General features: G+C 34.6%; 1 protein-coding gene across 1 annotated transcript in view; it reads left to right on the top strand.

Moving 5' to 3' along the window:
- Nucleotides 1-26,317, top strand: part of LOC132107784 (amyloid beta precursor like protein 1-like) — a 49,956-nt gene extending 23,639 nt beyond the window's left edge. The window contains exons 2-17 of the mRNA XM_059513990.1: nucleotides 9,478-9,660; nucleotides 13,957-14,086; nucleotides 15,448-15,560; nucleotides 15,882-16,078; nucleotides 17,043-17,371; nucleotides 17,667-17,794; nucleotides 17,888-17,962; nucleotides 20,218-20,376; nucleotides 20,676-20,804; nucleotides 21,264-21,363; nucleotides 21,448-21,615; nucleotides 21,764-21,787; nucleotides 22,034-22,101; nucleotides 22,839-22,904; nucleotides 23,286-23,429; nucleotides 24,991-26,317. Of these exons, the coding sequence (XP_059369973.1) occupies nucleotides 9,478-9,660; nucleotides 13,957-14,086; nucleotides 15,448-15,560; nucleotides 15,882-16,078; nucleotides 17,043-17,371; nucleotides 17,667-17,794; nucleotides 17,888-17,962; nucleotides 20,218-20,376; nucleotides 20,676-20,804; nucleotides 21,264-21,363; nucleotides 21,448-21,615; nucleotides 21,764-21,787; nucleotides 22,034-22,101; nucleotides 22,839-22,904; nucleotides 23,286-23,429; nucleotides 24,991-25,089 (2,112 nt within the window). The 3' untranslated portion in view covers nucleotides 25,090-26,317. The remainder of the gene's footprint in view (nucleotides 1-9,477; nucleotides 9,661-13,956; nucleotides 14,087-15,447; nucleotides 15,561-15,881; nucleotides 16,079-17,042; nucleotides 17,372-17,666; nucleotides 17,795-17,887; nucleotides 17,963-20,217; nucleotides 20,377-20,675; nucleotides 20,805-21,263; nucleotides 21,364-21,447; nucleotides 21,616-21,763; nucleotides 21,788-22,033; nucleotides 22,102-22,838; nucleotides 22,905-23,285; nucleotides 23,430-24,990) is intronic.
- Nucleotides 26,318-26,578: the final 261 nt, after the last annotated feature.

Raw genomic sequence — 26,578 nt, 5'->3', positions numbered from 1 at the left:
ATTTTCGTTAGAATTCAGTATGACGTATACCTTGGCTGAGAAGAATCACTGATGTTTTGTTCTACATTCGAGGTGTGGAGGAATCTTGATTCTGTAGTGCCACATTATTACGAGGAACATAAAAACTAAAAACAAAAACCTGCAGCCCCCTATTTTCAGCTGATAGTCACTTGTCTAAAATGATGCATGGTGTAGGGCTCATACTAACACACATGGGTACCATTGGAGATGACTGCATCTCTAATGAACAGAGGATCCACACACATAAAAACATGCACACACACACACACACAGTCATGCAGACAATCCATACACTCTGTATTTACTGCAGGTCTGATGGATTAAAAGAAGGTTGACTTGTTATAAGGCGACACATGATGAACTGGCCCAGCAGCTCTGCATGATTGCATCATCGCCAGGCATGATGTCATCCTGCATCCACGACCATGAACAACGACTGGTGTGGAATATTTAATCAGAAGGCAGAACGCTGTTATTGAATGAACCATATTTCATATGTTGCTGCAAACAGCTGGAACAATCTCAGGGGAAGGTGGATTGAATATGGGGTGTTTTATGTTTGTTTTAGGATGGTGGTCAGTATACACTCTAAAAAATGCCAGTTTAAAAACAACCCAACTTGGATTATTTGGCAACGCAGCGCTGGGTAAATATTCAACAGAATACATGCTGGGTTATTTTGACCCAGCTGGTTGGGTTAAAAGCTTTTACCTACCATGCTTGGTTGTTTAATTTAAGGTTTCAAATGGGCTGGAATTTAAAAATCACACACAGAATTACAATAGGGAACAGCAATAATCAAAAGATGAATATTTATTATTAAGCAAGAAGACCCATGGACAAAATACAAGACAAATTAATTTGGGTGAATACAGCATATTTTACAATATTACATACATTTAAACAAGTTAAACAAGCATTTTAGAAATAAAAAGGCACATTTAAAAGTAGCATTTTAATTTAAGTGTATTCAATCGTTCTCTGTGATCGCCTTTTACCAAAAAAAAAAGCTAATTCTCGCCCGGGTGTGTCGATGAAATCTGAGCCCAAAAACAAACAGTACTGAGATTAAAGAACATATTTTAACATCAAATTCAATTACACTCAGTATTATAACGAATAAACACGGATTCTTTGATGAAACAGGAGTCTTTGATGAATAAAAAGCTTAAAAGAACAGCCTTTATGAAATAGAAATCCTTTGTAACATCAGAAATGTCTTTTAATAAACTTTTAATCACCTTATTGCATCTTTGCAAAATAAAAGTATTAATTTTCTTCAAGAAAAAAAAACCCAAACGTTTTAACAACAGTGTAAAGGTCTTTTTTTATGTCAAAGTAGTCTAACTAGTCAGTTCACACTCTTCATACTAGGAAAAGTTTAGTGTGTGTGTGTGTAGTTTGTTTGGGTTAAAAGTCATTGGTTCCAAGTCTTGAGCCAAATCAAACACATTTGAGTGTATGTGTGTGGGTGTATGTCTGTCTGTGCTTGCCTTCGCTCCACTATGTTGAAATCGCTCTGGATACACCCAGCTCTGACTGTGCAATTAAGGAGTTTGACTGGGCTCAGACGAACCCTCGCTCTCTGCCTCAATGGGCTGTAGGGAACATACAGCTTGCTGCACTTCACTTTGACGTGAAGGAAAATCAATCATGACATAACCCTCCAAAAACAAGTACACACGCTGTTTTGAAAGGCACAAGCTGTGAGTGCATGGCCTTTTGCATGATAAAATCTTGAGTTTCCATTGTGCAGATGGAGAGGGAGTTGCAGTGAATGAGAGAAAATCCATCTGAAATGGACCGGTGTTGTCTGTAAATGTAGTCACGGCCGTTTAACAGAGTTTAATCGGCGACTGCTGAATGTTAGTGTTCAAGAGCGGAGACGAATCAAATGGAGCTTTCAATAGCATTACAATGGAGCTTGTGACTTGCATTACGAGTCAAATATCATTTTCTGTTTTTAAAGGTAATGGATAATAATTCTTTTGAACTGAATTGAACTGAACTTAATGGAACGGTTCAGAACGTAATCTAATTACATTTGTGAGATGCCGTGGTCGATTAAAAGGAACAATGACTGAATCTGCATCTTTGGGATTTTCTTTTTAACAAGATTTTGTATGAAATGCTGCAGTTTCTATTGCGAGCATCATGTGAATGCTATTTTAGCATACTGCAAAATGTTTTCTTTACTACCGGAAAAGCATTTAAATACATCTTTTGATGTTTTTTCATTATTATCTTTAGTTAATTTCCCCGTTTGCCTCAGAGCAAAAATTAAATCCGATCTCATATCTCTGCTTCCTTTTTGTATCTAATAGTGCCATGTTGTTGGTTATGTCTGCAGGGGAATCTGCTATTAGATGGTGTTTATATGCATCATTTGGTTTATACTGCAGTTGAATCTCCTCAAGCAGAGAACCTAAAGCAATAGTTATTTACTCCAGTCTTGTGTTTTTCCAAACCTACATCCGTCTGATTTTCTTTCTTTCTTATATGGATCACAAAAGGTTTTAAGGATCTGCTAGCCTCTTTTGTTAGTATAATGAAAGTGAATAGGGTTTTGGGCCCTCAAGCTTCATAGTGATTATGGGAATGATTCATATGCTATATTACGAATCTTCTAAAATCATAAAATATATTTACATGAGGAAAAGACTGAAATTTAAGTCATCTGTAATTGAAAATCAGCCCTGTACCTCTTTGCGGTAAATAGTAATGTCTGAATTATGAATACATGTTTTAGTTTAGTTCATACAGGTTTTTAAAAACATGGGTGTGATTTAATGCTGACAGAATTTTCATTTTTAGGTGAACTATCCCTTTAAGCATAATCCTTCTTCAACCTGGCGAGTGCTTTAAGACTGATGGCATCTGTCATCAACAAGCAAGATAAAAGGCTGCGTCTTAAATACCCTGTAGTGAATGAGAGCATGCGTTCATCTCTGTCATCCCCAATACAATAACGCTTGTGGATGCTTCTTTTATCCGAGGGAAAGAGTTGCTGCTTAGTGCTTTTTTTCTGCTTTGGATGGAGGACGTCAAGCATTGTGTAACCCGGCTCAGGTTTTAGCAGACTGCGAGAATTAATCGCATGATGCACATCATGGAGTCATGCATATCTGTTGTTCCCAGAATGTGATCTGGACTAAACCTGAAAGACTTGGCATATAACAAGCCTCCTGTTTGTATGCTTGTGTGTGTGTGTGTGTGTGTGTGTGTGTGTGTGTGTGTGTGTGTGTGTGTGTGTGTGTGTGTGTGTGTGTGTGTGTGTGTGTGTGTGTGTGTGTGTGTGTGCATGTTTTAGATCAAACCTCGGGGCTACTGAAGCACTGATATCGATTGAAGGAGCAGGATTGTACAACAGCTCTGGGTATTGATCTTCACCGTGTGTGTTTCTGAGTGTGTGTTTGTGCTATATGTGCATATGGAACTAAGAGCTGGAGAGCGTGATGGCAGGTTATCTTCTCAAATGTCCGGAAGTCTCCCATGTGGCTATGACCTTCCTCCAGTTAAAAAAAAATTCAGTTATCTCATCCCATTATCTGAGCAGTGTTTCAGGAGATAGAGGTGCCGGTCCCGTACCATGCCTGGGTTCATCCTGTTTTAAACCACATCAGAGGTCTTAAAGACAACTCTAAACATGTTGGCAGATAGTAATCAGTCCTAATACCTCAAGGCATTGCTGTAATCCAGTGTGTGAGGTTTCCTGTAGATGCATGTGTTGTTTGTCAGGGTATGTAAGAACTGTGTGTGCTTCAGCACAGAATCTACACAAATATTTAAGTTCTACACATTGCTCATTTTGAAGAAAGGTTTACATTTTTAAAGAATTATGATTAAAGTGATACTCTAAACCAAAATGAAAATGTTGTCACGAATCACTAACCCCCATGTCGTTCCAAGCCCGTAAAAGCGTTGTTCGTCTTCTGTACACAATTTAAGCTATTTTGGATGAAAACCGGGTGGCTTGTGACTGTCCCACAGACTGCCAAGTAAGTTACACTGTCAAACTCCAGAAAAGTATGAAAGATGTCATCAGAATAGTCCATCTGCCATCAGTGATTCAACCCTAACATTATGAAGCGACTAAAATGCTTTTTGTACACAAAGAAAACAAAAAAATTATTTATTCAACAAATCGTCTCCTCTGTTTCTCTCCACTTCACCGTAGCACCATTTTTGGAGGTTATGAGCTGAACCCAGGCAGCGTACGCTCTACTGTGTCAGCGGCTTTTTTATGTATATTTATGCTTTGATTTGAAAGAAAACAGCACAACCTTGTGGCACGGCTAACTCAGAAGATAGTACGCTGCCTGCGTTTATCTCATAACCTCCAAAATCTCCGCTACGGTGAAGTGGAGAAACATAGGAGGGGAATTGTTGAATAAAGTCGTTTTTTTGGTTTTCTTCGTGTGAAAAACCCTTTATGTTCTTAAGTGTTCCTGTAGCTCAAGTGGTAGAGGATTGTGTTACCAGCGCAAGGTTGTGGGTTCAATTCCCAGGGAACACATGTTAGGTAAAAAATGTTAGCCTGAATGCACTGTAAGTCGCTTTGAATAAAAGTGTCTGCTAAATGCATACATTTTAATTTAATTTACAAAAAGTATTCTCGTTACTTCATAACATTACGGTTGAAGCACTAATGGCAGATGGACTATACTGAAGATGTCTTTCATACTTTCCTGGACCCTGACAGTTGGCAGTCTATGGGACAGTCACAAGCCTCCCGGTTTTCATTCAAAATATCATAAATTGTGTTCTGAAGACAAACAAAGCATTTGCAGGTTTGGAACGACATGGGGGTAAGTGATTAATGACAAAACAAAAATTGGGGTGGAGTATCCCTTTAAGCATCTTTCAGCTTACCAGTAAGTATAGTAATCTCAGCTGACACCAAGAATATAATACATTAATTTAGAATTAATATGATAAAATGTTTGCTCAAAAATATGTTTTATGTTGTTTTTGCATATGTATATGTGTGTATATTTATTTATTTTATGTATGTATCAGGGATTTAATGCTTGACTAAAACCATAAAAACATTTCTGTAACTTCAGTTAACTTAAATAACATTAACTGAAGAAAAAAACTAACAAACAAACAAACACTTTTTAATATCAAGTAATTGCCAAGGCATCTGATTTTAAGTTGAATATTATTAATATATAATTTTAACCCAATCTATTAAAATGAACAAAAAGAAAACTGCAAAAAAAATTAATAAAAACTATACAGACATATGTATAATAAATATTTTAAAAATTACCAAAACACAGCACATTTACTACAACCTTAACTAAAATGAAAATGGAAATGAAAAATATATTCAAAATCCACATGCACCCACACATACTCACACTGATGATTTAATATATAAAATTCAATATAATAAAATGTAATGTCATTTTCAGGAAAATATTTAATTTTCTCTGTAATCTGTGCTGAAACTGTGGAAAGTGTACGGATTCAGTTGAGTCAAAAATAACTCAAAAATAAGAGCGACACCAGCAGATGTTCACTTGAGAACCGTTTCATGAGTAATCGACAGCTGAACTTCAGCGATGACTAAGTGAGATGTCATGACACCAGGGTTCAATCCGGGCTCTTAACACACACACAAGTGTGTGTACTGCAAACGCTGCAGCGGCGGCTCTAACCGATTCGTCAAGCCTTCAAGCTGATGAGATTTTTTCATCATTTTTAATCCAACAGTCTCCTAATGGCATTTGACTCTTATTCTCAGCTCTGCGCTAATGTTGCTCTCTCTCTCCTGTGGGCTCTGTATATTTATTGTATATTTACGGCTCCGACTTATATATATTTTTTTCTCATAAATTTTAATTAGGACTTCAAACGTTTTTGCTTTGGCCAGCAGAGGCAGGGTTTTCCTTTGATCACGCTCACATTTCGCCTTTCTTTCTTTCTTTTCCCCCTCTTCTTCCCTGTGGGCATCTCCTCTCTAATTGGTTGCCTGAGTGCTGTGTGTCTGTCATTCACTTTGTCATTGAAGATTAAAGTACGCCGGGTTTCCAGTCTTTGCCAGGGTTGCCAGATTGGCACCCTCGTTTAGAATGCCACTGAAACGTGGCAAGCTTTGGAGTGTAAAAAAAACTCTGACAGGCTTTAAAAGCTGTTTTTGTTTTTGTTTTTTGCTTTGATTGCTTCTTTCCGCCCACAAGTAAGAAGTCATGCAACCTCGCAGCATCACTCCCCCTCAGAATCCACGCGTGCAGAAGAACAGCACTGACGCACACGGGATCTGTGTTATAATCACATGTTATAGTGTGTTCTCTTCATCATTAGTCATTATTACAGTTCGCTTGGGATCAGAGAACAGAACTGATCAAAATAACTAGTTATGTGATGAAAGGAAAATTATTCTAGCTTGACTTGAATTCTTCAATTGTTTAAATTAATTTAGTTTAGATGAAAAAAATAAGTTATTGCAATCTGAAACAAACAATTGAATACAAAAAAAAAATATATATAAAAAATATTAAATACATGTAATTTATATATATATATACATATATATATATATATATATATATGTATGTATATATATATGTATATGATATGATATGTATATGATAGTATACACAGTTTCATTTCCAATTATAATAATATTACAAACATATTAATATATAATTATAAAATTCTAATTTAATATTTTTTTTATTTTATAAAATTTAAATGTTGCACAATATATATTACAAATATATGTATTTGTTTATATGAAAGTGCATATAGTTTAATTCAATTTAATTTAATATTATATTTTATTATTTAAATATTTATTTATTAAATAATATTTAAATTATATTGTAAAATGTTTTATATATATATATATATATATATATATATATATATATATATATATATATATATATATATATATATATATATATATAATTATTATTATTATTATATATCCAGTGCTGGTTGTGTGTCAGTGTAAGTGAATCCAGCTAGTGCTCTATCTGACACTTTTAAACAATCACTCATGTAAATTGCTGCCTCTCTTTAATTCAGTGTCTGTAGCTTGATACAAATTTGACTCAAATTTGTCAGATTAGACGTAATCCAGGATAAATCACTCCAGCGCAGACAAACCCCAGATTAATGATGCTTTGAAAGGCGCAGTAATTTTCTCTTCTGAAAAGCAGTCCTGTCAGTGATGATTCTTGCACATGTTGATTTTATTTTGTTGCCCCACCATTATTTTTGTATTGCTAATTAAAAATTATTTTCATAAATCACATTTTAAAAGCATTTAGATTTTTTTTTTTTTTTATGCCATTTGTTTTAAGCAACATTTATGTAGTCACCATACATTTCTTCAATATTTCTGAATTTAGTATGATCTCAGCTGTGTATCTCATTTGATTTCATTTATTTTGGGATTATTAATGTACGTAACAACAGGTTTTTTACATTTCCTAAAAGGCTTTGGATTAAATTATCTTCTACATACATAAATATATATCTATATATGAATCTTGTCTCTGCAGAGGACAAATGGTATGCATACTGTATATTATACAAACACAGGAATATCAATTTATTTTCTCATTGCAGAGAACCGATTAGTGTGCTGCTACCGCTACTAAGCCTTAACCGGTGAAATGGGTAGATAACCAGATGAAATGCAGCTTCTCCCCGATTAGACTCTCTTCTCGTCTGATCCCTTGTTTCCTGCTCTGTGTTGATGTACTCAAATGACCTACTGTAGTGGTCAATGAGCTTGTATTAACATTTGACTCTTGCACGGGGCTACTGTTTGCTCTGCATGTGTGACTGTCCCCGGGGCCCTTCTCCAGGAGCACTGAACACATATCAGATCAATGCCTACATCCTTTGCCAAAGAGACAGAGAGGAAGTGAATGAACTAGAAACTGAGTGATGTGAGTGAGATGGCCAGACTAGAACGAATGGGGAACTGAGGGTGTGCTCTCAATGGCGTACTCTTACTTTACTCGTAGTTTAACATAGTAGATTCACTGTATCCCATAATACTACGCACTTTCCAGTTTCATATGAATATCATATATATGATCATATGAAGGATGATCCAGTTTATTACAAAACTTTTGCATGTATAATTCAGTTTAAAGTTTTATTAATATTTTATGTAATAATAATATAGATTTTTAGCATTTTATTTATTAATAATGCTTATTTTTAAACATGTTTCTGCTGTTATCTTTATGAATAGTATCTATTTAGAATTGTATTTGTAATTTTATTTGTTTGTTATTTACTTATACTCTTTTTTTCTATGAATAGTATTTATTTTCAGTATTTAATTTTCTTACAATGTATTAATGATCATTTATTTATTAATCATATTCATATTTTATTTATTAATCATGTTTCTTTATCAATACAATTTTACTTACATTTATTGATATTTATGTATTAGTAATATTTTATTTAGGAATAGTATTTTTTATTATTAATAATATTTATTTACTTATTTATCAGTACTATTTTATTTATTGTTAGTATGTATTTTTTTGTATCTATTTTTATGCTGTTTACATATGCTTTACAGTGTGCAGAAGTTTCCATTCCCAAAACAGCAGAGATAATCGAGAAGGGGTCATGGAAAGGGCACTACATAGAGAACATAAATACCCTAGAAACATATTCACAGAGAAAAAGGACACTTTATTTTGATGAAAAATGACAATTATAAAACTGAGCCTCTTCTACTTTTAAAGATAATAGTTCACCTTTGCCCTTTTGAATTCATTAACATTTTCATTTTTCAGCTGATGGGTGAGCAGACGTGTTTGTGATAAAGAGTGTACTGAGTGTCTTTGCCTGTCCTCCAGTTACACGCGTAGGTTTGATGGGAGATGGATAAGCTGCATTCAGGGTTATCAGCGAGTCTGGCCTGAAATTCAATAATGAGCCTCCATGTTATATTTCCTCCTCACTGTCAGGCCAGTGATAACAACTGTACTCACCCTTCTTCTCTCTCTCCTCGTCCTGTCCTTTCCACTTCCCTATCGCTCTGAATTTTTGCTGGCCTCAAATGTTTCTTATCTCTCTGTGGTTTGCAGTAATAACAGGCAGCCAGGCTTAACGTGTTTTTATCAGGAATGTAGGCCACTCCAAACTTCGAAACAATTCAGGATCTTTCACTTTCTCAGTGCTACAAGATATAAAGTTAGCATGTCTTCTCTAAGAGAATCTTCTGTTTACAAAACAAGTTGGATACATCGTCCTCTTGAATATGTTTACTATACTGTTATATGTTTTAATAAATTTGCACTTGAGGCTAGCATATATTCTTGCTTTGCTTATAATCACAAGTCTAGTTCCATAAGAAGGCACCTGCCTACAACATGCTTGTACAGCAAATAAAGCTTTAATGTTGAATTGAGGGTGATTCTGACTTGGAATCAGCATTAGGAGTCTAAATCTCCTTCTCTTTCTCAGGCTCTGGCCATGACGGAGGTGAATGGACCTGTTAGTCCTCATGTGGCAGCTCCTCAGATTGCCATGTTTTGTGGTCGTCAGCTTCTACACATGAACACTGAGAGCGGACAGTGGGAACCAGATCCTCAGGGACGGCAGGGATGTTTCACGCAGCCCAGCAAGATCCTGTCTTACTGTCGGGAGGTGATGTGATATTCTATTCTATTCTATTCTATTCTATTCTGTTCTATTCTGTTCTGTTCTATTCTAGTGTGTGTTATTTTGTGTGTGTGTGTGTGTGTGTGTGTGTGTGTGTGTGTGTATGTGTGTATGTGTGTGTGTGTGTGTGTGTGTGTGTGTGTGTGTGTGTATGTGCGTGTGTGTATGTGCGTGTGTATGTGTGATTTTTCTTTGTTTGTTTGCGATCTGTTCTCTTCTATTTTTTTTTGTTATTTAGTTTGTTTTTAATCTCTCCTTGCCTATTTGTTTTTTGTCTTTTGTTTGTACTAGTCTCCCCTACTTATTTTGTTTGAAACTTTATTTTTTTATTTTGAACACACTAAATATTTTATTTTAGTCTAGTATTTTCTATTCCGTTGATACAATCTGTTCCATTTGTTTTCTGTTTTTAAGTATTTTTCTGTTTGTTTGTTTTTTGCTATTCTTGACTATTTTATTTTGAGCTTTATTTACAGTATTTTGTTTTGAATTCTATTCTTTTTATTCCATTTTAGTCTAGTCTTTTCCATTTCGTTGGTATGTTCTATTCCATTTTTTTTTAGTTCTCGTTTTTTTTTTGTTTTTTTTTTTTGTTTTGTTTTGTTTTGTTTTGTTTTGTTTTGTTTTTTGTTTTGATTTGTTTTGTTCATGCCCATTTCTTTTGTTTTAAGCTTTATTTACAATATTTTGTTTTGCATTCTATTCTATAATTTTTGTTGCATTTTAGTTTAATCTTTTCTATTCCATTGTTATATTCTATTATATACTTTTTTGTGCTATATTCTCTATTTATTTATTCTGTTTCTGGGCTTTTTTTACCATATTTAAGTCTAATATTTTTTACTCCATTGTTACATTCTATTCTATTTATTTTAGTTTAGTTCGTTTAAGCTCTATTCTTTATTTATAAAGTTTTGTTTTATCCTATTCTAGTCAAGTCTTTGCTATTCTGTTAAATTCTGTTGCATTAGTTTGTGTGTGTGTGTGTGTGTGTGTGTGTGTTTTGTTCTTGCCTGTTCATTTTTTTTAAAACTTCATAAATATTTACAGTATTTTGTTTTGTGCTTTATTCTAATCAATTTTAGTATAGTTTCTTTATGTAATTGTTTAATTTTTGTTTGTTTCGATTCTATTCTAGTATTTGCTTCTGTTCAGTTTTATTATGTTGCTATATTCCAGTGTTCTTTTCTATCTTATTTGACTCATTGTGTTTTGTTCTCTTCTGCTTTTATTTTGTTCTGTTTGACTCATGAAAGTTTCAGCACACCTACATTAGCATGCGCGCTGATTGGTTTAATTACTATGTGGACATGCATCCACAGACAATCTCCACTCAAGCATATTCTCAAGGTGAATGCCGAGGACATCCTGCTCTAATATTAGCATTGTAAAACAAGACTAAAATGCTGTTTACGTGCATACACAGGGAACTCGATACAAATCTCTCTCTAACTCTCGCCGTATTAAGTGTGCAGGATAATGGCCATACTCTTCCTCATCAATCAGCGGTGGAGATTTATGGTCTCCGTACGCCTAGGGCTTGAACGTATTGTGCGGCTAATATGACTGTATTCTCTGACTCCTAAGAGGATTGCAAGTTTTTCTTTCCCTGTTGTCTCATCTAGAGGAATTAGGGATGAGCAATGATGCCTGGTTGTTTTTCTCTGTTTTTCATCAGAGCTTTCGAATACTCTTCCGCGTTCCTTCAGGATATCAACATTGCAAAATAGCATTTCCCTGCATCCCTGTAGAGTCTGTAACGTTGTTCAGTGCCAATTTCCATTGCATTCCTTATGGATAATGAGAGTGAAAAATGCCAATTCCTGCATTCTTCTGGTCATTCAATATGACTCCATTGCCAAATACAGCAATGCATCTTGCGAAATATGATTGCACGTTTTTCATGGCTGAAATCAGTCTAAGCCTCTATTACTGCATGACAACAATTCTGAAAACTGAGATGTCAGTTTGAAAAGAAACGTGTTTTTGTCTGTATGTGCTCTATAAGTGCCAGCAATGTCTGTTCAACCTTGTCTGAATAAACACACTGTCCGTACCGCAGCAGTATAAAATCACCTCGTTGTGCGTTAATCTGGGCTCAACCAGTCATTCTGCCTAATAGCTTTTAAAAGCATTATTGTGCCTGCATTCTAGCCTGGCACGAAGTGGCATATACATAAGCTAGCTGGCACGAGTGACATCAAAATTGAATGAAGAGGCCAAAGAATATGTCATTCTCCTGGCTGGATGAGGTTTAGACTAGCAAGCAGTCTGCCAGTGGACTGGGGCCTCATTGCCAGAGCTTGTTTAGAACATAATGATCCCTTTCCATATGTCTATAAGATTACACTCTCACTCACTTCAGCCCAGTGAGAATTGATTTGATGCATGCATGTACCCAGGACAATACTCTTTTTTTTTATTTTATTTTTTTATTCCTCATGATGTTAATTTGAACAATATGTCATAGTTTAGCTGGAATGGATTCAAGGTTGTCCTGTGTTGTGATAATGTTTAAAGGAAGTTGAAATTCAGCAGAGTGTGTGCAACTCCATAACTATAGCCAGAATTTAGTGTTACCCTAAATATAAAAATGTTAAAGAGGTAAATTAATTTGTTTAATTAATTTATAAATAAATTTGTCTTTCCTTTCACAGGCAGATATAGTACCTGAAAATAAAAAAGGCAAAAAAATAATAATAATAAATAAAATAATATAACATAAAATAAAATAAAATGTTGTTATGAATAACGTTGGATGTTAAGCATATGTTTTAATATATTACATATTAGGACAGAAGATTACAAGAAAAAATGTTGAATACAAATTTCTATAAATTTTATTGATAATTTTTTTATCTGTATCAAATTCCTCCGTTAGAAGATATAGTCCCTAATAAACAAATAATAATTACAATTAAATTAAATTAAAACAAAACAAATATTAAATTAAATTAAATTAAAAATAACATAAAATAAAATATATATTTTTAAAGAATATAGACAGTTTTATTCAGTGGATGTTGAGTTTGATGCCAGTTTTAATATATTGTATATATAATTTAAGACAGAATATTGATTGAAAAGGTGTTGGGTTTTTTTTTTTTTTGCTTTTTTTACACAGAATTAGAAGATATGGTCCCTAATAAACAAATAAATGAATAAAATAAAACAAAATTAAATAGCGAATAAGAGAATGTTACTCAATGGATGTATATATCTGTATTAGGACAGGATATTGGAACAAACCTGTAGTGTTGAATATATATTTTTATATATGTTATATATATATATATATATATATATATATATATTTTTTTTTTTTTTTTTAATATCTATATCAGATTCAGCCTTTCATTGGAAGATATAGTCCCTGATAAACAAATAAAATGAAACTAAATATTTAATGAGTGTTGAGCATCTATTTTATTATATCATATATGTACTGCATATTTTAGGACAGAATATTGGAAGTCAAGTAAACAGTAGTGTTAAATAATAAATGTTATGACGTGTATTATTATTACAAGTTGCTAATTTTTAATATTTGTGTGACTGACCTTGTCTTGTCAAATCTCTATATATAAAAATATATAGTGAAACAACAAACCTAATGTGACAATATACGTACATATTTCTATCCATTTTTCCTCTTTTCCTATTCCCCCTCTCATCTGTGATTTATTAGTACATTCAGTTTATTTATGATAAGGCTTTCTCTTGAATCATGAATAAATTCTAATGTACAAATGACTCAGTATGACTCAGTGCCCCTGCAAACATGTTTTGAAGGTGAGGTATAATTTCGTTGGAAATTTTCTGACGCCCCCTAGTGCCAAACACAGAAAATAATTTCATATTCCTTTATTGACTTTAAAGTGCTGCAGTCTCAGCTGGCAGGATTGACTCAGTGACTCCCTCTTGTGGTCAAACGAGAGGTTTTCCCATTCAAAAGTAACCATCGGCTAAAAAAAAGCAGCCATTATGTATTTATCTGGCTTGTTATTAATTGCATGTGTGGTTTAGCTATATGGTCATAAGACTTCTACATGCAGCTGCGTTTTCAGAAACAAGAATAGTTCACTGTGCAATACCCTGGAGTGCCATTTATTTATTTTTGTCCCGTTCCTTCTCATCCCCTTTGTGTGCGTTCTTTTTTTTCTGTTCTCTGCATGATAAACTGATTATTCCCCTGTCCCTTTTCCAACTGTTGTGATCCTGACTCCTGTCCCTGCTCTTTCCTCACGTGTGTTTGTGTCTGTCGCTCTCGCTGTATGTCAGATGTATCCAGGACTGCAGATCTCCCATGTGGAAGAGGCCTCGTCTCCAGCGACCATCCCAGGCTGGTGTAAGAAGGGCTGGGGTCACTGTCAGACCCGCTCCTTCATCGTCGTGCCCTACCGTTGTCTAGGTGAGTAAAAAATACACCCTGAACAGGTTTATAATACAGATATCGCTTCAAAAATACAATATAGACCAGATTTAAACAGCTATATCACATGTAGTTCAATCAGTCATGTACACATATACACGACTATTTTTACAAATTAATTGTGAGTGCACACTTAGTTTCTGAAATTCCTATGCATCATTTCATAGTACATTGTACTCTGCAGTGCCTCACAAGCATGTTATATCACAAGCAAAATATGTAAATAAATCATAAATGTGTTGGCTCAGTACTAATGTTGATGAATATGTAATGCTTGTGCAGCTGTTTGGCTCTGAGGGGCTTTTGTCCTTGGTTTTTGCTCACACACTGCACATATTTTAAGTTCCCACATCTTATATTCCTTTATTTGCAACATCAGCTCACGTGGGCATTTTCAGAAATGCTAACGCCACTTTTTTATCGCCAGTATTGTCTGACTCATTTCTCATTATATTTTATTTGAATTTATTTATATATTCCCCTTATTATAACAATTACATTATTGTTCAAAAGTATGGGTTGTCTGTAGAATTTCTTAATGATTTTGAGAGAATTCTATTGTGCTGACCAAGGCTGTTGTAAAAAAAAGGATGTTTCTTTTTTTTTTTTTAATGGTTTAAAATATATTCCAGTGGGTTTTCAGCAGCCGTTACTTCAGTCTTTAGTGTTGCATGATCCTTCAGAAATCATTCAGAATTATTCATTATTATTATCAAAAGTTGAAACTATGAAAAATTAAAAAGTTAATTGCAAGGTAATTTATCTCACAATTCTGACTCTTTTTCTCACAATTCTGTTTAAATCTGCAATTTAAATTCTGCAAGATATAATGTCAATTCCAATAAGTCTTTTATTATTAATATATTATTATTCAACTAATTCTGTTTTTTAAATAAAATAGAATTGTGAGATGTAACTCTCGGAGGGGGAAAAGTTTATATCTTGCAATACTGACTTTTTTTTTTATCAGAATTTCCAGAAACAAGGTTCAAATTGTGAGGTAAATGGTCACAATTTCGTTTTAACATATATTTTTTAAAATAACTAGAAAATAATAGAAAAAAAAAATTCTTTATTTTTTTGTGGAATCCATGATTCTACATGATATATTTTTACAAAATACTTTGAAATTGAAAGTTTAACAGAACATAATTTGATTTAAATATAAATATTTTAAATATCATTTGTAAAAAAAAAAAACTATTGTATACAATAATAATAATAATATACACTGTATATATATATATATTATTGGCCCCAAACTGAACTGTAATATACATGCTAATCAAATTTTTTTTATATTTTTTTAAATGACCCATGTAATTGTCTCTTTCTCTCAGTGGGTGAGTATGTCAGCGAGGCACTCTTGGTCCCGGATCGTTGCCGTTTCTTACACCAGGAGCAGATGGATTCTTGTGAGAGCTATGTCTACTGGCACAACATCGCCAAAGAGGTAAATAATAAAAGCTCACAAAATTACAACCTGGAAAAGTATTAGAACTGAAATTCAGTTTTAATAGCTTCACATCTTTAATGGCTAGTCAGGTGCCGGTGAAATTGCAGTCCCCGCTGTGATCTATGATCTTCTATTCTCATTTCCTCTCTGCACTATCAACATTATCTCCTGGTACTTTCAGTTTTTTCATTTGAATTTTTTAAGGGTAATTTCACCTTGACACGTACATGGAATTACAAAAAGATTAAAAAAGAAATAATGCACCTCAAAAAAATCCAAGCGCTGCTGCAGTCATTCATCTTTTGCTCTGCTCATCAGGCCTGCACAGCTGACAGTCTGGAGCTGCATAGTTATGGGATGTTGTTGCCATGCGGTGACCGTTTCCGAGGGGTGGAGTATGTCTGTTGCCCCGGCAGGGCAGGATCGAGTGGACGAGGAGAGGTGGAGACTACAGACGCTCTACAAGGAGAAACAACACCCTTCGTGTCCATGACTGGAGACAAAGTGGTCACCAGGTAAAGGACATCTGTAGTATCTTTCCCTCTCAGAATAAAGATACCAAATTATTGTTATTATTAATTAGCATTTTTAGTTATTTTACCAAATTTACCAGATTTAAGTAATACATCTATAATTATTATTTCAAAACTTATCCTAATTTAACTCATTTTAGTCTCATAATTGCTGTAGTTGTAAGCTGTATGTGACTGATTCACTAAAAAGAATCAGCTGATATGATTCATTTGTTTGGGACTTATTAGAGTCATTTGTTCAAGAATCCGATTGAGCTGTATGTTTTTGATTCACTAAAAAGAGCTGACTGCTATGAGTCATTTGTTCAAGAACAGGCTTAACAGGCGGGTATGTTTGTTTCATTCACTCAAAAGAATCGGCTCACTATTGTCATTCGTTTGGGAATCAGACTACACTGGTTGCTCTGAATGTGTTTAATTTATTAGAACCAACTTGTTTGAGCTTTTTATTCAGGAAGATGATTACACTGATTACAATGTATGTTTTTGATTTAGCTGAGTAAACTGACTCATTAGTTAAAGAATCAGATTGTACTGTTTGCACGGTATGTGATTCACTAAAACTATTAGTTCAGGAATCAGACTACACTGGTTGTGCTGTTTGTTTGATTCACTAAAAAGAACCTCTTCATAAGAGTCATTTGTATGTGAATCAGACTACACTGGTTGTGCTGTTTGTTTGATTCACTAAAAAGAACCTCTTCATAAGAGTCATTTGTATGTGAATCAGACTACTCTGGTTGTGCTGTTTGTTTGATTCACTAAAAAGAAGCTCTTCATAAGAGTCATTTGTATGTGAATCAGACTACACTGGTTGCACTATATGTGTTTGATTCACTAAAAATAATCGCCTCATAAAGTCACTTTGTTAAGAAGAACTGGCTCATATGAGGAGTTTGTTCAAGAATCAGATTTTTAACTCTAAAAATCTTTCCCGCTCAATCAGTGTGAAAACGACGCCACCCACTTCCAGTCCCTCACCTGAGACGGACATCGAGGAAGACGACATGGAGGAGGAAGAGGAAGAGGTAGTGGAGGAAGAAGCAGAGGAAGAAGAAGAAGAAGAGGAAGAGGAGGAAGGCAATGACGAAGAGGCAGCTGAGGTAGAGGAAGCTGAGGAGGAGGAAACTGTAACAACAGCGAAAGACCAGGAAGAGTACGAGTATCCCATCGACTCTCATTTCCAAGGCCAAGACTACATGGACAACTTCTACTACGACAAGAACCTCCAAACTGCCAAAGCCTCCACCCAACCTCAAACACGGATGGACAACCGTGAGTCTTTCCCCTGATCTTTTCTAGTGTCAGGAGTCATAAACTGTCTCTCTCACACTCACTCACAGACTCTCAGCAGAGGTTAAACAGGATGTGTGAGGTTAAACGATATTGCATTTTTAATGCTTCCTCTTTAACTCCCTCTCATATAGAGATTTAAGTTAATACACTGCTGAGATTGATGCTATTTCAGTCTCACTGAGCTCTAGTGATCCTTCCTTCCCTCTTGATAGATTCATTGATTGAATAATCACTGATTGGGCCTTAATTAACTCTCTTTCTCTCCTGTCGGCAGTGCCTACTCCTCGTCCTACAGATGGTGTGGATGTTTACTTCGAGATGCCGGGCGATGACAGTGAACATGCCAACTTCCTACGTGCCAAGTTGGACCTGGAGGAACGGCGAATGAAACGCATTAATGAGGTGAGGGAGGCGGGACTTTTTATGTGTGCATATAAGATTCTATGTGACCTAAGAGTGTTTAAGAGGGAATCATGGCTTTATTTGTGCTTGCAGATCATGAAGGAGTGGGCAGAGGCAGATAATCAGTCAAAGAACCTGCCCAAGTCAGACCGCCAGGCACTGAACGAGGTACAGAAATAAATCCATTAATTGTGTTTTTGAATACTTTTGTTTAAAAAGAATGCATTCAATTGATTTAACGTGACAGTGAATAAATTTGTAATGCTACAAAACATCTAACAAAATGCATCACAGTTTCCACAAAAACGTAAAGTAGCGCAAAATGATGACTGATGATCTTATGACTGACCCTTACATATTAACAGACTACATATTATCTGCATGAATAGTCTGATTACAAAAGTAAAATGGGTTCCACTTGATGTAAATAAAGGTTATAGCAACAGTAGGAAATATTGATCGTTTTGTTGTAAACAAGGGTCTAGGCCCAAATGCAGGTTTATTACAAAAAAAAAAAAAAAAAAAACAGAAACAGATCAAACAAGATCTGAAAACCACTCAAACAGGAACAGGATAATCACTAGAATACACATAACAAATTACAATTTAACAATTCAGCCAGGCAAATTGTGCCTGGCTGGTGGGAGTGTGGTGTATAAATAGTCCAAGACAATGAGGAACAGCTGAGGGTGTGATAAGTGACCAGATGTATGGAGTTTGGGAAATGGAGTCCGGGAGGACGGGAGATGGCGACCTCTGATGGTAAGAGGGAGAAATGCAGGGCCCGGACTCATCACAGTTTTCTTGAGGGTGAACATGAGCTTTATCCTTAACATCCTGGTAAAGAACTCTCGGTAACACTTTCTATGAAGCCCGTATTCATAATACATTATAAGGGTATTCTTAATGCATTATAATGAATGCATAATGCATTATACAATAACTTATATCAACAACAAAAAAAAATCATAACAACAATTATAATACATCATATACGTTTGAGAGTATGATTATTTATAACACACAATGAACACCATATTAAATCTACTTCATTTACAGTATAATGGACTGTATCATACCTTGACATTGTTAAAGATCTGCACAGTATCTTACTACAGCTTGTGAGTGGTTAGATGTTGAGTGTTATTTGAGTGTTTCCTATGGAGCTAATGTCAATTAACTGATGCAAGCTTAATAATCCAACTGAAAAAAATGCAATGTTTTATATTTAATCAAATTGACTGTAAACAACTTTACAACTACATGCCAACTGACTCTCATTAGAATATTAGTATGCTCAAGAATGGTAGTTGATGTACTTGCAAATACACGTATAGTCAGTTTATCTGTTGGTTGACCATCAAAATAAAGTGTTAGCATATATTTACAGTAGCAGACATACTAATACTCCAGTGACCGCTAGTTGATATGTAGTTGCAGAGTTACTTATCACCAGCTTTCTAAAGGGTACCATCAAAATAATCAAACTGATATTACAATAAAAATAGTTTACATTCATCTGATCTGATATCTGATCTTATGGCTATTTGAGAGAATTTATTATTATTATTATTATTACTACTTATTAGTGTTCTTTGACTGCTTTAAGTAAAGTAGCATCAGAAAAATGGCTAGATATGAGACTTATAATACATTATAACGATGAGAATTATAATCCATTGTGAAAGTGGAAGCAAAGTGTTCATTGTGTTATAAACCATCATATTCTTAAAAGCTATAACCATAAATAAGTGAATATTATAATATATTTAAACCGTTCTTATGAATATTCAGGAGGTGATAGAACATATTATATGTTTTTTATAATGCATTATGCATCCATTATAATGCCTTAAGAATACCCCTATAATGTATTATAAATGCGGGCTTCATAGAAAGTGTTACCGAAATCTCCTTCAAAAGTTGACAAACTTGCAACATTTCATTATAGAATGGCCACTTTTATCACTCCAGTCAATTCCTATTGAATAAAAATCCCATCCTGCCTTACAGTTTTTTTTTTGTTGTTGTTGTTTTTTCTAGTATCCTTTTACAATTTAAAGTATATGACAATTCAAAAGTAAAATTGGTTGTGAATGCCTTAAAATTTATTTTAAGGTCCAATTCTTGCCATTAGCAAACCATTAACTACGACTTTAACCCCAATAAACTCCTAATTCGCTGCTTATTAATATTTAAGTTGAGGTATTGGGAAGGATAAGTGATGTAAAATATAATGCAGAGTATATGCTTTATAAGCTCTAATAAACAGTCAATATGTTAATAGTAGGCATGCTAATAAGCAACTAGTTAATAGTGAGAATTGATCCCTTTACTTAAGTGTTGCTGCAATGCTACTTCATGTCTTTAGTCATTACTGTGGCAATTCTCACAATTTCTCTGCTATTCTTTCTCTTTCCCAGCACTTCCAGTCTGTTTTACAGACCCTTGAGGAGCAGGTAACGGGTGAGAGGCAGAGGCTGGTGGAGACACACCTGGCTCGTGTTGTTGCCACCCTGAATAACAACCGTAGACTGGCTCTGGAGAGCTATCTGAGCGCCGTACAGAGCGACCATCCACAGGTCTGTCCCTCCTACAGAGAACTGCTATGAGAATATAAGCACAATACAACATTTGCAGTTTGTTAACAATATATTATCGTCTTTATTGTTATCAAAATTTACATTTATGTATTTAGCAGACACTTATAAAAGTGTCTTAAATTGCATTCAAGGTACCATTCTGTCAGTTCTGCTTTCTGAGATACAGCAAAAGATCGCTTATCTTTTTATAGCTGATAGTTCATGTATTAAATATTGTGTTTCTAATTCACTGCCAGTCTCTTTTTGACATACTTTCTCTTTCTCATTCTCCCTCACAGCCGGACCATGTTCTTCAGGCTCTAAAGCGTTATATGGCCGCCGAGCAGAAGGACAGACGACACACTCTACGTCATTACCAGCACATTGAGTCTGCTGACCCCCAGAAAGCGGAGCAGATGAAATTCCAGGTTTGAGACACACACCCAGATCTGCTCTTCCATTCATTCATGTCTACAGATTTAACACATTACAATAAGATCTGGTTTGTTAACATTCATTTAAGGTTTTAACATTAGCAACTACTTTGTAATGCATAAACTACTATTAACAGATGTTGAAATAAACGTACTGATAAATTCTGCAGAATAATTATTATTAAATATTTGTTAATTATCATTATCATTCATTGTATTATTATTAAATAATGATATTCTATCAGAACATATGTGATTTGTAATATATTATTGTGTGAAGCAGAATTTTGGACCAATAGGATTTCAGTGTGGGCGGAGCTACCTATCGTAGCATGACAGTAATAGAAACCAGAATGTCTTGCTGCTCATGTCTGTCTGTTTAATATAGGTATGGAAAAGATGTCAAATAATGCAAAAAATGATTGAAAAATAATCTCATATCTGTTTTTGAAGGTGTACACACACCTCCATGTGATCGAAGAGAGAATGAACCAGAGCCTGGCTTTGTTCTACAAGGTCCCCGGCCTGGCTGAGAAACTTCACGACGAGATCCGTAAGATGTGTTTTTGTGAATCCTCTGTTGCCTCAAAGTCTGATAGTTCTCAAAATCACGCATTGAATTTATGTGTCTCTGCAGAGGCGTTAGTGAGAACAGAGAGGGGGGACATCAGCGAGCTCATGACCACTTCCTTTTCTGAGACGCGCACCACTGAAGAGCTGCTTCCTGCCGAGAGCGAAGAAGAGCGAGATGACGAGGAGGAAGAAGACAGAGCTTTCCAGAATCGCCCCTACCCACCACACATCGGTACAATAACCACATCTATACAAAACACATGCAAAATGAGGAAGGAAATGGAGCTTAACACAAAACATTCTTTAGCATGTTAACAATCTGAAAATACTAACCATTCTTAAACCTATTCCTTTTATCTCTTAAATTTGTTGTAATGTAGACCCCCAGCCTAATGAAAAGAAAGGTAAATCCTAAAGCTGTTCACACTTTCTGTAATATAATTTCAGGTTATAGTTTGTTTATATACTGTTTAATTGAATATACAGTATGTATGTATATATATATATATATATATATATATATATATATATATATATATATATATATATATATGTGTGTGTGTGTGTGTGTGTGTGTGTGTTATATATGTATTTATTTCTAGCTATACATTTATAATTTATAATATATTTATATTTCTGTCTGTCCACAGTTTCATCAGTGGATGAGTATGACTACACCACCTCTGAGAGAGGACCAACTTATGAATACGAGGAGAAGGTTAGGACAAATTCTAACAAAAAATAAAAAATAACACATTTACATTCGCATAAGTGCTTGCCTATCAAAGCGACTTAACTTTTAAAATGAAATACATGCTTGGTACTTACTGAATGCTGTGTAGCATACACTATTTACTACCTGCTTAGTCCACATATAAAACTGTAGTTATGCTGCATTGCTGTCACATGACCTTATGTCAGATAGAGCTGCAAGATTTGGGAGCAAAATCGAATTGTAATATTACTGATACTGATAATTGTGACTGTAATTTTTAAAGCTCCAGGTTAGCTTTGTGTTTTTATAGGGCTGCAGATTTTGTCCAGAAATGTTGTGATTATGTGTTATTATACAATAACACAATTATTATTATTATTATTATTAAGTACAGATATTGTAATTGTAATAATAGTAAATAATATTAGCTTTTATTATTATTATTATTATTGTCATCGTCATCATTATTTTTATTATTATTATTAATGCTGACCTGAACAAGACAGTATGGCACTTTTGTAGTGTTGCAGTTTGACCACTGGATGGCACCATCTGGAGTTGAATGAATCCAGATGATATTTCACCAAGTAAAAAATAAATTAAAAATAAATCAGAATTCAGACTCGTTTTTTTATTTTTATTTTTTTATTATTATTAAATACTTGTAAGTAGCAAGCCTGAGTAGAGTTTAAAATGATTTTCTAATGACATGATTAAGTCAGTTTCCGTGTGTTCCTCAGATCAACACGTCTGTAGAACTGAAGCAAGTGGTCTACAAGTCTCCAGGAATCCAGAGAGATGAGCTGGTGAGCTTCTAAAGCCCTTCACTTGTCAATTCATTTCTTTTGTCAAATCTATTGTTGAGTTTTCTTCATTTAGCCCTTTACAGTGTCAAATAGTTCTCATTGTACTTTTAAGTTCAGCATAAGCACAGAAGCAAAACCATGATTTGCACACTTAACTAAAAGTTGCTATATGCTTAGTTGCGCTCTAAAAGTGAGTATCTGAGAGTGAGTATCTGTTAACTGATAGATACTAAAGGACATGGATAGGACAGATTCATTTAGAGAACATGGATAGGATGCATTTCCATCTTAAGCAAATAAAGCTATATCCCCTCAGGTGCTGATTTGGTTCCTGTATTGTACTGAATGTGAAACTCTGTGCCTCATTGTTTTCTATCACAGCAGCCGGATGTTTTGGAGACGTTTAACCGAGGGGCAATGGTGGGGCTGCTGGTGGTTGCCGTGGCCATCGCAATGGTGATGGTCATCAGCTTGTTGTTAGTCCGCCGTAAGCCGTATGGAACCATCAGTCATGGCATAGTGGAGGTGAGATTCATCTGAGAGGATCACTGCTGACATCTGTGTGTTTGTATTTGAAGCTGCAAATGAAGCTGAAACATGGTCAAACCCAGACGCGAAATGGCTTCTGGCTAATGTTTCTGGTTTTTATAATGCGATAGCCTAGTTAAAATACACCATAACCCATTTAAGCAGTGTATTTAGTACGAGGAAGTAACAACCAACCCCTGAAGCAGTTTCCTGCTGCTATCTGTTTTGATATCTAGTAATTTTGCATCTGACATTTTGATTTGATATGGAAAAATGCATAACAGGAAAAGTCAAGTCATGAAATGGAATTTATATTTGATTAAAACGTTATACATACATATACATGTTGTACATACAGTATTCTGCCAAGTAAGTATCTAATAATTAATGTAGGTTTCAGATCATAAAACTGTGAAACTTGTAAAAGATAAAAACAGGCCTGTATGAATCATAAATAACATCACTGGGGTTTCTTTTTCAATAGCTGCATGACTGTATCCACAATAAATATTGAAGTTGACATTAAATAAAGATCTGAATTGAAATTATTTTGTAGAGACAGTGGACTCTTTTTTGAAATAAAGTTTAAAATAATAAAAATGGTTAAACTAAAGCGGTTATTATGAGTTGTGAAATATAAAGTTGTAATTTCAATATATAAAGTCATAATCAGTAGATATACTGTATGTAAGATTTACGATAAGATAAGTTTTTCTGCTCAAAAATCTAACAGCAATCAAGTATCAGTTTAGATGGTATGTCATTACACATAAATGGGCAGATCATTATATGAATTGATGTTTTATAGTATTATAATAATGGTAGATCATCATAATGCACAAATATTTGACAGAATCAAGCAACTATATGTAATGGAAAATTATGCTATCTGTATATGTGAATGCATATAGGGCCTGGATTCACAAAACATTATTAAGATGTTTTTTTTGTTTTTTCATAAACTAGTAATGTCTTGAGACAAAAAAAAAACATGAATAATTTAAATTTCCTTAAAAAAAAATCTTAAAGTAATTGTTAGGAAGTTAAGATGGCCTCACACTTTGACCTAAATTAAATAAAAAATTACTATCAAAATACTTTACTTGTATCATTGAGCATTTTAGATGGAAATGTGCTTTCTTTTACAAAAAAAAAAAATATATACTAATAGATTTAGCAAAGATATATCAAAGATTGACCAGTGTTTAAATATTAAATTTGTTACACAAGGTATTTGAGTATCCTGTCATTTTTTTCTTAAAAAGAAAATTTAGATTTTTATTTGCTAACATTCATAAACTTAAATAATAATAATAATTATTTTTTTAATTACATTTCCTGCATTTGTATACTGGCTGGCCACACGTGACATCACAAGTCTTTAATCTTGTTCAATTTTATAAAGTTTTTCTGCTCAAATGTGCCTTGCATAATGATCTGAGATTTGCTCACAGCCAGCATATTATAATGTTTCCTTTCATTAATTTTTTCCATTTAATTTCACTTATGCTCCATTCTAAGCGATTCTTTTCCCATCTCCCCGTCTCGTTCCCGGCAGGTCGACCCCATGCTGACCCCCGAGGAGAGACAGCTGAATAAGATGCAGAATCACGGCTATGAAAACCCCACTTACAAATTCTTTGAGCAAATGAACTGAGGAGGGCTGTGCAGTCTCACGGCCATGCCCTCCTCTCTCGCTTCCCGTTTTTCGATTGGGGTTCCCACTGCAACCCCCTCTCCCTCGTACTGTATGTATGTCTATATGACCGATGTTCAAAATGTACAACAAACCCGGCACGCAAATAGGGAGTTTGTAGTAAAATGTTTGCATACTACTCTCTCATCAGGGAGAGACACTAATAAGAGAATCTGCAGAGCACTGAAAGCTCCTTTATCCCCCGGTTTTTTCTTTCAATCATGTGGGTGTGGCCACGCTGAGCATGTCCGGCCATTTAAGAATCTTGGAATAGCATCACACTTTTTTTCTGAATGAATTATGTGTTTCAAAAAAGCTAAACATGATCGACCTGAGTGGTTGGTTTTGTCGTTTCTGTTTCATAGCAGAGTTTATTTCACGGTGAAACTGTGATATGAATGATATATTTTTGAGTTCACCGGAAGATGTTTTGACCCTCTAAGAAGACTTAGTTATAGATTCAAGCCATTTTAGATTGCTAGATTCATTCTGTTTGACTTCAAATGAACGGGGTTTGTATTCACATATAACTCATCCGTCGGACATTCTGGTAAATTGTTAGTCTCAAATCACACCGTAAGAAACTGACTCATTGTTTTAAATGTACAATGAACGTTCATCGAACAATACTACCTGAAAGCTTAGAATATTTTTCTGGTATTGCTTCTTTAAAAGTCAATTCTAAGTAATCTGAAGTCCATATGCGTAAAGAAAAGCATGCAAAATTTGGTGTATGATGCTATAACGTACTTGTGTTGGTCCTGTTTCTTGCTTTTGATAAAAATGAAAATATCACAGCGCAACAATTACGTGTACATAACTAAAGACATAACTCGAATAGACATTTCTATCATTAATTTGTATCGACACAATGTGTGGACGTAAAGATGACCTTGTGCTGCTCACACAGAGAACGAACATTTCCTAACATGGCTGAATGAAAACGGACTGTTGTATAAACCAGCACAAGAAAATGACACAGTAACTCCTGACTGAATGTATCTTCGGTAGACATAGGCTCCATTCACGTTCCTCCTAATACACCGTGGTGTGTAGGTTAGTTAGCTTAGCTAATCGCTCCGTTTTCATACAGTAGTTGATTTAACTGTCGAGGGTTTGTGTTGCGTAACTGAAACTATAGTGTCACCTCTGTAAAGTGGTAAACACCTCTGACTGCCAAGATGTGATTGCATAACTGGTTTAAGTTTCTGTACACGTGTCACTAAGTCTCGAAAATCAAGTTTGTTTTTTAATATTAGAGGGTTCTAGAGTTGTCTGTCTAATGTATTTCTGTTCTAGCACATAGAAATTTTAAATCAAAATTTTGGGGGTCTTTCGCCTAGACACAAATAACATAAATGCAACAATTACTGTTAGCCTGTTGTAGAAAGGACATGTCTTGCTCTAAATCTTTTTATTAGTAGAACGGACAGTTTTTTTGAGGAGAATA

Source organism: Carassius carassius, chromosome 28, assembly GCF_963082965.1.
Source record: "Carassius carassius chromosome 28, fCarCar2.1, whole genome shotgun sequence".
In the NCBI taxonomy this organism is placed as follows: domain Eukaryota; kingdom Metazoa; phylum Chordata; class Actinopteri; order Cypriniformes; family Cyprinidae; genus Carassius; species Carassius carassius.
The sequence above is the reverse complement of the archived record's forward strand: the minus strand, read 5'-3'. Positions and strand labels throughout refer to the sequence as shown.